Source organism: Rhea americana, unplaced genomic scaffold, assembly GCF_003343005.1.
Source record: "Rhea americana isolate MKP2758 unplaced genomic scaffold, rheAme1 scaffold_81, whole genome shotgun sequence".
NCBI classification, from domain to species: Eukaryota; Metazoa; Chordata; class Aves; order Rheiformes; family Rheidae; genus Rhea; species Rhea americana.
Window position 1 is genome coordinate 2,196,559 of NW_028186990.1, and position 14,729 is coordinate 2,211,287.

General features: G+C 41.1%; 1 protein-coding gene across 1 annotated transcript in view; it reads right to left on the reverse strand.

The window, feature by feature from the left end:
• Positions 1-2,208, reverse strand: part of PTGFRN (prostaglandin F2 receptor inhibitor) — a 42,060-nt gene extending 39,852 nt beyond the window's left edge. Inside the window, exons 1-3 of the mRNA XM_085323050.1 lie at positions 2,172-2,208; positions 1,617-1,982; positions 378-797 (exon numbers count right to left, since the gene is read on the reverse strand). Of these exons, the coding sequence (XP_085179176.1) occupies positions 378-797; positions 1,617-1,982; positions 2,172-2,208 (823 nt within the window). The remainder of the gene's footprint in view (positions 1-377; positions 798-1,616; positions 1,983-2,171) is intronic.
• Positions 2,209-14,729: the final 12,521 nt, after the last annotated feature.

A 14,729-nucleotide genomic window follows, 5' to 3' on the forward strand; every position in this document is an offset into this window, starting at 1 on the left:
GCAGAGAGGTAAGTCTAGAAGGCTCAGAGGAAAATACAATGCTGTTTACAAAATACAGAAACCAGACGTCATCAGAAGTGATCTAAACATGAGGTAGAAATCTTCGTCTAGGAATCTAAGTCATTCCAGTCAATTCTTCCACATCATCATCCCCATTTCCCCCAAAATAAGAGCTTGCAAAATCATGACAAGAACTTGTCACTAATTCAAGGATAAACACTCCAGACACCTTCCAGGAGAATTAGACTACCGTTTGTGAATCCTCATTTGGTTCAGCTTACCCAATTTCTACTCTCAAAATATCACAGCCTGGACACAACACAGGTGTAAGCTACAAACTTTGACACCCCAGCCAGCCTGCCATTGGTAATACTCACCAGTTTGTTGGATTGCCACACTCGCTATCTCCACACTCTTCTCCTGAATCTTCTGCCATGAGCTATCTGCCCCTCTCACCCACTCGCTCACAAGACACCTGTAGGCACCTCCATCCACTGGCAAGGCCTGGGACACAGATAATCGATAYGTGTCATTTGCTCCTGTGTCCAAACGGATATCTCCATTACGGTAACGTTCTTCATAGCCAGGACCAGGCTGGAACTTGCCCTCATGCGTCAAAGAGAGAATGTCCCGCCAAGTTGCTCCACTTTTGATCTGCCAAGTCACATGCAGGTGAGTATGCTCTGAGGAGGTGGTGACTGCTGAGCAGCGCAACTTGAAGGATTCACCCTCAGATAGCTTGAGAGAAGTTGAGGAACGGGCTTTTGTCCCACTCACCACTAAGCCATCAGAAATCACTATTTGAAAAGAAAAAAAAAAGAAAACAGAAACACACAAGTATCATAAAACAGGAGCAAGGAGAGCAGGGAACACCTATGCTGACTGGTTCAGCTCGCAGGTATTAAAACATCACAGATCATCACCTAGACAATCATTTCTTCTTCCATACAGCAGCATTCCAGGAACAAGAAAATTCAGCTAAAAATTCATTAAAGGAAGCGCCCCACTTTAGACAAGTCAAGAYAAGCATTCAACTTCATTCACCCTTCCCCTCACTTCAATTTCTCATCTAAGTAACATCATTCTGACTGTTCCCATTTAGAACCATTTTGATTTTCATGGTAATAAGAGTCTCCTGAATTACTACTGAAGAACCCTAAATGAGAGCGCAGAGCCAGAACAAAACTGCAGGAATAACATGCTACAGGGGAAAAGGAAGATTACTTCCTTCATAGAGAGAGATACCTAAATGACACTATAAATAAAAAAGAGAAGGCAGGTTGTGTTTTGTACCTAAAGTTAGCCTCTCTACCCAGAGGCTTACTGAGATTAAATATTCACTGACATCTTCAGAAAACCCACTGCTTAGTTTTCCCATTTATATTTACATATTTGCTAGAAAGAAAAAAGTACAGTGGCATTTAGAGTAACAACCTCCCATCACTTCATCTCACTCTGTTGCTATCATACTTCCTAATTTGGGATTTTGGTACTAAGAAAATTAAACAGTAACAAGAAAAACAGAATGCTTATGAGCAACAGAAATTCAACATGAGATGTACATGAAAATCAGTGTCAAGAACAAATTTAGAGCACACCTCACTCTTCAGAAATACCTTTCACTTGGACCTCAGCATCATAATTTCCCTGAACGGTRGCATCAGTGCTGGGTGTGGAGCATTTGTATTTCCCTTGATCGGTCGGCTGGATGTTTCTAATCACAAGTTCCACAGCATCATTGCTGCTCCGTCTCAGTTTGATATCCTCTCGGCCCACACGTTTTTGAAACTCCTCAGAGGTGAACGTAGAATCCCATGTACTCACAATCCGCATGAAGTCAGTCTCCCGGGAGAATTCCCAGTCAAAGTTCTGTTCACTGGGCCCATCATAGTCACTAACACTGCAAGGGATCACCACTTCCGTGCCCACAACTCGAATAAGAGGACCTTTCGGCACTCTCACAACACGTCCTCTGCAGAAAGCTGAGTAGAAGAATTAAGGAAAAAAGAGAGCAGAAAGTTAACAAAGGAATTACTGGGCTGTGTTGTTCACCTGAAAACTTTGACAGAAAAAAAAAAAAAATCAGGTTGTCCACCCCACCCTGCAGAAAGCTAGAACAGGGAAAAGCAATCCTATTAACATCTCACTGAAGCAAAAGCCTATAAACATACCATTTTTAGTGTGGCCAATCCGTGTTTCATTATTCATTTTGTAATGTGTTAGGTAAAGAAATGCAAAGATATCAAAAGCAATGGAAAGACAAATGTAGAGAGAAAAAAAAAGTGGAGAACTAGCTACAGATCAATTGGACAGTGTTCTCTCCACTAAAAAGACCAAATGCTATGTAAGACACAAACAACATTAATTAGAATACGCTCTCACTGAAAACTGCTAATTTAGTATATTTAAAACTTTTCTGTTGACATCAGTGGAGGGTTCAAAGTAGGAAATTCTAAATTTCCTCTTGCTGGAGGGCCATAAAGTGGTAAGCTATTCTCCATAAAACAAGTACAGTCACCTCCACCTTAAAAGGATCATAGCTTTTCTAACCCAGGTGAGCTTCTCTGCCTTCCTAAATGATTTCAGAGAAAGAAGATTTCAACAGACATTGTTTGGTTCAACTGTACTTCCACAATCACTCCTGTTTCCAGCACACACTTCATCTTTGATGGAAGTCCCAGAACATGTTGGCCCAACAGAGAAACATTAGCCACTGTGAAACACTACCACTACAACAGTCAGCTGCTGACAACTTTACATTCACTCCCATAATCTAGTCAAAGAAAATGATCACTGTTAGTCATACAGCCAAGGAGCCAAAAAACTTCAGGATCCAAACTGAAAATTAGTCCATTTCCAGCACTTGGATTTCCACAGTAACTGCTAGCCATACCCTCAATTTTCTCTAAGAACTGCCATGGGACAATGGTGTCCTACTTTCCCACATCAGAAGACTGGGCACGAACAAAATTCAGGTATACATCAAGTTGCTGACAAACAATACAAATAACCCTAGAGCCTACTTTTCAAAAAAAAAAAAAAAAAAAAAAAAAGATTCAAATACTGAATAGGAAGAAATTACCTCATTACCACCTATGGTTAATGTGCTATGGTTAGCACAGAAGGGTTGTTTCTTTGCTAGATCAGCACATAGTAATACATAAAAGACTAATATTGCATCAAGAGTATTGTACTGAAGGCAAGGCACTTGGAGTTATGCAGAGCAGAAGACAACAGTGTTCAGCTCAAGTTTTCTGGGATCGYCTCACTAGAGAGGCAGAAGGACAACTGCGGTCCTCTGCAGAAGCTGGCAAGGCAATACATTACAGTCCAGTCAAAAGTGCAAACCACTTAAAACTAGCCTGAGGATCTGGCAAAGACACAGAGGAAGACTTTTCTTGTGTAATTTGGCTCTATAGCCCAAAGAATAATCTCAGTACATGGATTTTGGCAGGTTCTAAATTCCCAGAAGAGCAAACAGTTTTGATTCCTACTCCCAACAAAAAAACCTTTTCAGCAGGAGAGGTCCTACCTAAGTTCAGCCTCCAAACACTAACTAYAAACACAAACCTACTGTACCCCCTCAGCTCCAATCCAAATGAAAATATTTCAGCAGCATGGGAAAACAGTAGAAACCCAAACACAGAAGGATAGATCTTCCTAAAACCAAGCACACTGCTATAAATACAAAGCAAGATCAGATGGACGTAAAGGATGATCAGGGAGAGCTGAATTTAAACAAACCAAACAACCCACAACTGCTCTCATTTACCAACCACATTGGAAAAGCCACCAGCTATGACTCTGAACACCAATATGCTTGCTGAACCTTCTCTTCCTATCAAGTCTCACTGTATAGATTAAGACTCCATTCACTGGCACAGAACCATTGTGCCATTAAGTACCCAAAGAAATTACAGTTACATAGAGGAAACCATTCATTGGGGAACTTGTCATGAAGTATAGCTTGAGCCCTCCTGAATAGCTTGGAGGAGGGATGCATTAAAGACTGAAGGTCTCCTGAGGGCATTTAGAACTGAAATAGAGTTGATGAGCACACTGAGCATAACTAGGAGAAAAAAAAAAAAAAAAATCTTTGATCCCCAGTTACAGGCAGTAAAGTTTGCATTCCACTTCAGCAAACAGCAGGACCAAGGACTGACTGTCTTTACCACCTTAGTGCTGAACTCCCAGTATGATCTTTGCTTCGTGTGCATGTGTTCATGCACACAAGCTCACTCATACTAGTTTAGTTTCCTCCTATGACCTGAGTTCAATATTGGTGCTCTACTAAACTTATTTTAAAACTAATCTGGCCTAACCTCCTATCCCTTTTGTTCCCCTCACTTTTTTTTTTTAAGCATAAAAGTACCATAAGTGAAATTAACCCACATAGGAAGACCTGTTATTATTTACTCAATCAAGCGACTGACTAGTCCTAATTAGGAAAATGAACTTTTCTGCATCATACACATGTGAATAGGATGGGAGAGAAAACACTACTGCCTCTGCCATTAAGGACATCTCTCTAAACACAAAATCAAGAAAACCATGCAATTACAACAAATAGAAATTGCTTGGGCGATTTTTGTGTGTGTCCAGCACACACAGGTCTCAAAAGGCCTTAAACTCAAGTGCCATTCAATCCTTCAATTTACCCTCTTATGGAAAGAGATAACAGCAGCAGGTAAGCTTTAAAGCACAGTCTGACAGGCAAAACAGCTTTGGACAAACCAGTGCAAGAAGTCAGCTGAGGATCCTCACCGAGGGCCTTCCTCATAAATGCTGTCTTCTCTTGAAAATACTCTTTTGTGACATTGAAACAAGTAGACAACACTGTTCTGCATGTGTCTTTGGCTGTAGACCCGCATACCGTGCACTGCACTAATCCGATCTAGAGGTGACAAAGGCATGACTAATGTGGCAAGGGCTGCGTATTTGTGCTCAAGATTAACAGTGACAGCTCAGCTTCTCTTTTTTCCAAGGTCACTAAAGACCCTTTGACATTAAAGGAAGGCATAGGTGATCAGCCACTCCAGAAGAAAAGAGTGGCAAAAGGGAAAGATAGGGGTATAGGAGCTCCTCAGCAAATCTGTTCAAAGTCAGTACCCCATGGCTGCAAAGCATAGATGATCCCCCTCCTCACGGCTGCAAAGCATAGATGATCCCCCTCCTCACAGCAATCTCAAAAGCAGGTAACACTTTCAGCCTTGCAAGACATTGCAAGGAGGGCAGGGGAACAGGGTGCAGGAAGGAAGAGGGACAACTTACAGAAATTTTATAGTTCACACTTTACAAACAAGAACATTCATGACTGCCAAGACGAATGAGGTTTCTCATAAGACAGGCACACACAGACAGCACAGCATGGTGAGAGGATATGAACTTACTGCAGAACATCTCATGCCCACAGGTAAGGGAGTGTACGTACAAGGGCAGATACTCCAAGGATGAGCGAGCTGCTATTCTAGGTGACCTGGGAGGCTCATTATCTAGCAAACAGTGAATTCATGGTTCTGCTTTTTGTCCTGCAGCAGTCAACAGCGAAAGTATCTCTAGCTGCTAAACAAGGTGTTATGTTCTTTGCTGTGCTTGAGGGATTAACACTGCATGTAACTATAGCAGAAGGCACAGAGGTACAGACACTGATCCTGGCAAAGGGTGAGCTCTTTTACTGCAGCAGAGAAATGAGGAGCTTTTACAAATATTTGGTTTTTGTAGTGCCCTGTGTTAGACCCACATACCTTCCTCCCATCTTCCCAGAGTAGTCAAAGTTCAGCTTTCATGATACAGAAGAGACTCACATTCCRCAGATTTATTGGGAGCATTTATTTTCCACAACACTAGTGTATTTCAGCATTAATATAAGGTGACATGCTCTTAATGAACTGACTTGAATCCCATTTAACTGTAAAAACAGATGGAACAGGACAGAACAGTGTATATACTAGTGACAAGAACCAAACATTGACAATTTAGTACTTTAGAGACCAGCAAAGGTATTTATTTAGAAAGGACTCAGTAATTGGCTCTGTATCATAAACAGCAATGTTGGACATCAAATCTGTCTGAGCATAAGATTAATTGCTTAAATGCAAAACTTTTATAGATTTACCAGATCACCAGATGAAATTGCAAGGAACTATTTTCCAAAATAAAAGATAATGGAGTCTCTGTAAGAAGGCCAGCACACAAACACACAGGATGGGACTCTTTCCTCAGGCTTGTTAGAAAGGTGACAGGACTATCAGGGAGCAATAGTGCTTTTACCTGGCTAGGCCAGAAACACCCAAAAAGTAGGGCAACCACAGAGTCTTGGTTGCCATTTATCAAACATTCGACTAGAAGATTCTCTCTAGGGAGCACATGAAAAGCTTCACCGCAAACACAAAGTCTGGCTCAAAGTAAAGTAATAAACTGGAGTCTGTCATATTAACACAGAGGCAAGATGGTCTAGAAACAGCCTATGCATTTTTAGGCTAGCACTTCTTCTCTAGTGATTAACAGCTGTGCTCATCAATGCAGTACCTAAATTAATTTGTCCCATCATCTAGATGCACCATGTCATTGCTGTCATTAAATCAAAACCTTTCAAAGAGGAGAGCAGGAAATGGAAATGACTGAGTAGATGGGTTGCTAAGTCAATCCAAGTACTTTAAATAGCAACCTGTCATTGTTAGGATAACCAAGAAAGTAAGGCAGCAAAACCAAGTAGGATCTACAGAACAGGTGGTCTGTTTAAACTCTCGATAAGCTGCACAGCTCCTCAAGAAAGAAGAGCTGGTGAGGATTCCTCTTGTGTTAGGCATGGTACTACTGAGGGGGAAAATCTTAGGAGCAGGATTTACACCTATGCATCATTCATGAAAGAAAGAACATGACTGAAGTTATCTGTGGATTCACCCACAAGGCTAAGAAGGTATTCTCATTGCAAAAAAAGCACWCTTCTACTTCACTCTTACACATTGTGCTTCCTCCAGCCTGCCCCAGACAGCTCTAATATGAAAACAAGTTCTCTTAGCAGCCTGAAGAATGAAGCTATGTCCATCATACAAAACAAAATGCAATGTGATATGCAGAAGGAAGCCAATTAAAGCTGAAAAAGTAAGAGTTGAAGAATGAGTAAATTGGCTCAGACTAAGCACTCTGAATTGCTGTATCAGGAAGAGTGAGAACACCCAGTCCAGCTCCTCAACCAAGGCAGTCACRGGAGGTGTAAGGACAATTTAGTTGATGCCTTTCATCCCAGAAGCATCTCAGAGCTTTCCAAAAAAAAGGTTGCTTCATTTGCTAACTAAACATTGCCATGCCTGGAAAGGAAAAGTAGCCCTTTCAAATTCACAACAGTTTATGACAAGAAAAAAATAATAATACTGCAACCAACTTTGTAAATGGTGGTAATGATTTTCCCTTCCAAACTTCTTCATTTATTTTCAGTCTAGGCACCACATTGCCACAGCCCCATGTAAATGAGGGAGTTGAGTAGGGTCAGCCCTTCTTGTGTCCCACTGAAGAATCAGGAATGGATTCCCTGCCAGGGAAGCCGTGCACTCTGCCTCCTACTTCTAGCAAAATGCCAAAGCTACCACTTCCGTACTGCACTGCTTAACTACAATGTTTGAGATGCATGAAACCATTTTAMAGAATGGAGACAGAAAAAAGGATTTGATTTTTTGCATCTTTTTTGATCAACCAAGAAAACACATCCTCACAAATCCCCTTCCCTGTTTTGAAAAAGAGCAGATCGGGCTCCCACTGGGAGGTATTCGGTGACTTTTTCCAATCAGCAGACAGGTGAAGGGACAGACAGCATGTCACACATTCACAGGCTCTTCTCTAGGGAAGAACAGAAGCACAACAGCATGAGAATATAATCCCTGTTTCCAGCCTTCCCCTTTTCCCTGCCTCTCCTCTCAGCTACAACTCTCATTAGGCAGCTCCAAATCAAGAACATCATGTGACTGATAGAAAAAGCTATAAAAAACATGCCTACAATATGCAAAAACTCCTCAAAATTACTACAAAATGTAGTATTTTTATATAAAGTGATTTTCCTAGAAGTGGCACACCTGCACAAACAGCATGTTGTTTTGAGATTCCCTCCCCTTTTTTTAGTGCAACCAATTAAATTTCCTTTCCCACACTGTGTGCATGTATGTATATAAATAAAATACATGAAAGGAGAAGAAATAGCAAAATTAGGCAGATAAAAAGAAATTTCCTTAAGTACCACTAGAAATTCAGCTAACTATTGAAATTCCTTTGCTGGTTTTAAAAAGAAAAAAAAATTCATTAAGTGAGATCTCTTACCATTCCTGCATAATGTGCCAGCACCATACTCCTCTCCTCAATGCAGACAAATACACAGTAGGAGTTGGGATCTATTCTAGATAAAATTACAGGCTCTCACTACTCTTTCCAAATTACAAAATTTAGATTGCCAGAATAAGCAGAAGCAACTGGCACCTCACCACCAGTCCGCCCCATAGGGAGAGAACAAGGTCCGTTGAAAGAGCCCAATCTGATTCCTTGTCTCTAAACTGTGATCCTTATACTAGCACTTGGGTACTGAAAGCACACAGGGCTCCATACCCTACAAACTGACAGCACTATTATACCTCCCCAACTGCAATACTCTACCTAAACAGCTACTAGCAGAATTTTATGGCTTGAAAGATCTGCAGCATATCATCTCAAGGTATCAGTGAAGAGCAAATGAAAGTTCACAAGAGAGACATTTACATTGTTCTTTCCCAGGCGGCTGGGGTTCTTTTTTTAGATAATGTAGAGCTCTTATCAAAAGGAATTAGCCTGGGTGTAATTGCTTAAAACCCATTATCTCTATCAGGATGAAGAAACGCATACTGCATCTTAAGTGAAGCCTCAGAAATGCTATCAAACTGCAATCCTGCTGGATTGCTCTAATCTCCATGCCATCTAAGAGATCTCAGAAAGGCCAGGTCTCTAGCACTGGGTAAAAAAGTTAATACCCCTCCAGTAGAACTCCATCAACACCTGGTGGATTAAGATCCATGTGAAAGGATTAAAACAACATATTTTAAGCACAGTAACGACTTGCTGTTCTGTCTTCCCACTCACATCCCTCCAAGAAAAGGCATTTCAAATGCACCTATACAAACCAGAAGGACACAATTACTAGGACAATTCACAGCTATGCTATGGTGCAGCCCTCCATTTGCAAGAGTCAACCTGCACCACTGTGTTAGGTGTTTGCCACCTTAGCTGGCTAGTTACCTAGGCTCTGTCATCCATGGAGAGAAGCTCTCAAAAACTTCTCTCCAACTGCTGTCTATAGTTAGAGCTGAGGGAAGCAAGTCAGCTAAGCTCAGGTCAAAAAGTGATTAGATTCCAGCATGCCCTCCCCACTTAAAAACAAAACCAAACAACAAGACACCACCACCCCACACAGCAAGTTCTGGAGAACACAGAATCAGCACAGTGGGCCAGAGGAACATCTGGTGAGACAGTCCTGATCTGTTCTGCCCACCATACCACAAGTGTCCAAATGTTACTGTGGACAAACACAGTAACTTGCAAGTTCAAGATCTGTTACAAGCATTTGGAAGGCCTTGTCATCTAAAAAGCCAAGGATGGTAAGAAAACACTATTTCACCATACTAAGTACACTAGATCTACTGACTTAGTCTGATGACTGGCCACAAAGGTCTATTCCGGAAAGCCTTCACTAAAACTGTCTCACAAGAAGAAAGGCTGCCTCCTCCTGCCATGACTCCCTGTTAAGACAACTGCAACAGGTAGAACTGCCTTCCTTGCTACATGCTCAGAGGACCTCTGGGCTATGAGGAGTGAAGCATCTTACTCCTTACCCCTACAGCTCCACTCTTTTGAAAAGCATCCTACCAGCACCTTTTTCCACCCAAGCAGACAACCCATTTTCTCTAGAAGYCAAAAGGAGCTACAAGAATTTGCCATAACTGCTTCTGTGACTACTACTGCTATGACCCAAGGAGAAGAGGCCAGTAAACTGAAGTGGAAGCTTGTAAGGCAGAAGAGAGGCTGCATATGCAGTATCAAATAAACACAGCTTAAAATATTGTATCACTGGCTGCTGACATCTGAAGTCCCTCAGTGCAGGGCTGCTTTCCAGGCACAGGAGTAGGTATGCCACAGGAAGGCAGAGCAAGGTAGAAGTAGCTTACTGCAGGTTGCAGAGAGAGAAGAACCCAATCAGCTTTGCTGCACAAAGCAGAAGGCTAGTTCAAACTGGCCCTCAGTGCTGTGGCACTGCAGGCTTGTGGTCCAAAGAGAAGAAGCATCCAGYAGGCTGTGATAATACTAAAAATTGTGTTTTAGACTCCTCTGGATGTCAAAAACAATTCTTTATCATATGTGATCTCCACTTCCTTTCCCTACCACTGACTAACAGCTGAAGATAACAGGCTGTACATAAAAAAAAACTATTTGTAATAAGTCTCCAAAATGCAGCTGGGCCCAAAGTGGAAGACAGAGGAAAAAATAAATTAAGAAAAAGATGGGAAGACCTGCCCCTGCTCATGATCTTCACTTATTTTCCTCCAAATATTCTCCATTTTTACCCTATTCTACCAGAACAGTCTGTTTAGGTTACTTGGTGACATCTGACCCAAAAAGCCCAGGGACTCTGAAAACTGATATTTAGACAGCCACATAAGACAGGTAATTTTCTGTTGCTCTGCCTTAGAAGCAATTTGTGTTCCAAGAAGAGGTTCAATATGTTCCATTCTAAGAAAAAGAAGTTGACAAAGCAGTAAAACAGCCCACAATTCATAAAGCTGAAGAGCTAGCACAGTTGGAAGCAAGGTTGCAAAAATTCACAGAAATGCTTGTTCAGAAATCTCTCCCCATTCCTGTTGCAGAGAGGAAGAGCACAGGAAAAAAATTGTGACACTAATTCCAACTCAAGAGGAATATATAATTTTACGAACAGTAAAAAGTCCTCAAACTGGAATACACATAATTAAAATGAGTGCTGTTCTTCTATAACATCATTTACTTGCAGTTATCTGTTATCTTAGATCTTTCCCTAAGCAGTTAGAACTGAGTAGAGCAGTCCAAACGCATTTGCTCTGCACTGTAATTTCCTCTGGGCAGAGACTAATCATTTTCTTTGCTCTGTGTGGAATGGAGCACATCTCTAGTATTAAACCGAGCTTTCTTTGGATTAAATTTGAGAAAACATAGAAATTATCTCTACTAGTATGATTATCTGTAATAAGTAAAATTCATACACTAATAAAACCCAAGACAAGATTATATTAAACTATAAAAGTTGATACATTTTTCAACCAGTATGATTTTAAACAGGATAACACCTAGTAGAGCTGAGAAAGTAACTTTAGCTGTAAAGCTAGAAAAAAGTAATTTTGTTCAAAGGCTTAAGAAATGTCTGTATAGCAATATCTATATGCCTCATAAATTTGTAGCTTCACCAAAAGATTCATGTAAGAGGAAAAAAAAAACAACTTAGAACACTCCCTCCTCCTCTCAAAAAAAAAATCTATTATTGTTTTCCCCTTCTCTTCCCAGTGCAGAATGTATTAATTTTTTTGTTGTGAAATGACCATTCATTTTCAAATTTATCTTTAATGTTAGGTAACATCCAAAACCACATAGCCATTCAAAATACAGAAATGCTCAATGCAACATGAAGCCTTTTACTTTGTATTGGTCATTAAACACACACATACGCACCAAGCTATTATTTACCTGCTCAGATTTCATGGTTCTGGTCCATCCCAAACCCCATCCCTACAGAAAGTCTGTCTAAATCCAATTTAAGTTTAAACTGGATTGGCAGACATCACCCACAAACAAAAGCCACACTTTCTTAATTCAGACATGATTAATCTTATCCCCTACTTCCCCAAAATTGCTTTTTGAAGATCACCTCCAATTTCAGTAGATACAGACTAAATTTCTAGCAACCTTTCCATTGGAGAAGTCATCACGTAGGCTTTAAAACCAGTAACAGAGCCAAGCCCCACTACAGCAGCCACAACACTGACAACCTAACACACACCAGGCTCTTAGGCTCTCCGATTGGTGTGGGATCCTAAAGGGCAGCTTCACTCTGTTTGCATCTGCTGCTGTGAGACATTACAGAAGGAGGTGGCTGGGCAGCAAGGCTGCTGGAATGGCTGCAAAAGGCAACATATGGCACTGGAACACCTTGGCTCCATGCTTGACAATAGATTTGCAGCCACTGGAGCGAGGGATCCCAGTGTTTAGAGAGTAATCCTTTTTGTCTGCAATTTAATTATCTAATGGCTCATCTTCAACATAAATTATCTGCAAATAAGAGGTCACATTAAACACATGAACAACAAATGCACACAAAACAGGGTTTATGGCATGGGGACAAGCGCCCCTACCTTGTCAACATGTGCCATTAAGTGCAGTAGCACAGCTATTGGCAGCCATTCTGCTGCAGAAGATATACCCAGATCAACTGACTTGACCAAACTCATGAAGTAGAAGAGGAGCAGTTAGGAATAGATGATAGGCATTCCTGTATTCAAGCTTACTGCTCATTTCACTGTATCACAGTTTCTTCATATAAAAGAAGAAAAAAAGATATACAACTAGGCAAATAAGACATAAGAAAATRTGTAGAAAACAGCTTTTGTCCTAACAAACAGTACCCCTGTAAGTTGGGAGCTCAAAGGCACCTATACCATCACTGTATCCAGGAAGCAGCAAATTGCTTTCTGCAACCTGGAAAATCAGAGACCAATGTTTTCCAATCCCTTCTCTCAAAACACATAGATCCAATTAGCACTCAAAAGCCAATTCCAGGTCATGCAGAGTAAGACTGTTTAGTATGCTAATGTCTGCAGAGTCTGCATGTCAGAAGCACAGGTATTTTTCTCCTAGGCAAGAAGGAATTGCACAATGCACAGGCATAGAATATGATTTAAGACATAYCAGGGCTCCTCCTTCTTCAATACAAGATTTATATAACCAATTCTGTAATTGAGAACAGGAGTGCAAGGTATTTACAGTAATAGCTCRGTAGTAACAAGGACTCTCTGCTATGATACTGACAGTGAGAAAACTCTGAAAAAAAAGATTTTTAATCTCATCTGTGGCATAAGAAAACTGGATATGTAAAGTTAGGCTCTTGCAAACACARAAGGGGTGGTGAAGGGAAGGGGAGTGCTTAGGTAAGAATAGGAGAGGTTAGGCACATAGAAGAGCATCTAGAAAATGCACAAGGATTCAGGTCAAAGTTCTTAGGGAGGTGCATGCAATCCCAGCATGGAACGTCAAACAAAATCAACTACAGATGTGTCTGTAAAGTAACCGGCTTTAAACCAGCTATGCTGCAGCATTCTTCATTATTCGCAACGGGCTTATAAACAAGAATCAACATGGACAGATACAAGTTCCAGAGATATAGGAAAAAAAAGCTCCACAAAACAACATAAGTTACTTGTATTATAACTACTGAAAATTGAGAATGAGACAGTCAATCAGTAGACAGATCTCAAGACAGCCAGCTTATTTACTTCACTGATGTTTAAAGAGCAAAAAAGCTAATATTCCATCATGGGTGAATTTGTGACACTGGTGCAACTGTATGCTTTAGCCACAGACAAAAAGGAAAGGCTGGGGAGAGCAAACCAGTTGGTGCTGAGGCTCCAGGAACCACAGTACTCAAGGTTGGAGCAGGGAGGGGGGTGTGCACCTTGGACTAGCTCTAGTGCCATAGGCCAAAGACCCCAAAGAAACTGAAGCACTGCAGGTATGCCCCTAGAGAGAAAAATTTGGTTGTTTCATTCGGAACGAATCGTAACCGCACACTCCAAGGCTGCTTTTCAGTAAAAAGCAGTACATAGAAAGTGGAATGAGGAGATTCACCTCAAAAATTCAATCCTGACCACAATAAAAATGGTAATAAAGATGCACCCTGCCTGCTCATAAAGGATACCTGAAGGGCTGTTCAGATTTAACTCTAGAACTTTAAGTCAGAAAAATATTTCTACCTTAAATCACAAATATAAATTAAGCCATGCCCACCTGATATAAGAAATCCAGCCATCACTGCAGAGAGTGGTTAACTCAGCTCAAGAAATTCCAYGGCCAAAACTTTCAAAAATCTGAGTGGAAAACTTGCTAGCAATCGATGCCTACTAGCACCTGAAGGCAAATTAACTGTGTAATTAACTGCCTCTGTCCTGAATTACACCTCTAGGAGGCTGCTTTGACACTTGAAAGGAAATTGCATTGTATGAGGCTGCTATTTAACTTAGACTACATAGAAAGAAAAGATGTTCTGGATGGCAGGTGTGCACATGTGGGCAACATCTAAGAGATTCAGAAGAACTGCATCTAAGAGATTCACCTGAACTGCCTCAGGTGAAACTCACACCTGGTACAGTTTTGCCCCCAGTCACCTCATTCCTCRAAACAAGCACCTTTGTACTTGCGCCTTGGTGAGGAGGGAACACTGAACTCATGACCAGTTTGCTAGTTAAAGATACAAAAAGGCTCATTTTTTCTTGAAAACCTTCAGCATCAGCTTTCCTGGCAGTCAAAGTCTTTGTAATGTTCCAGCTCACAACCTCAAGCTCTCCATCACCTCTGAAAGTYCTGCCCTGTATTCAGTGCAGGTACTCTGCTATCTCCAGCAGCAGAATAGCAAGGAGCATCAAATTAGCACTTGGGTGAAGAAGTCCTGCAGTCTTTTCATGTTCCCCATCACAAAT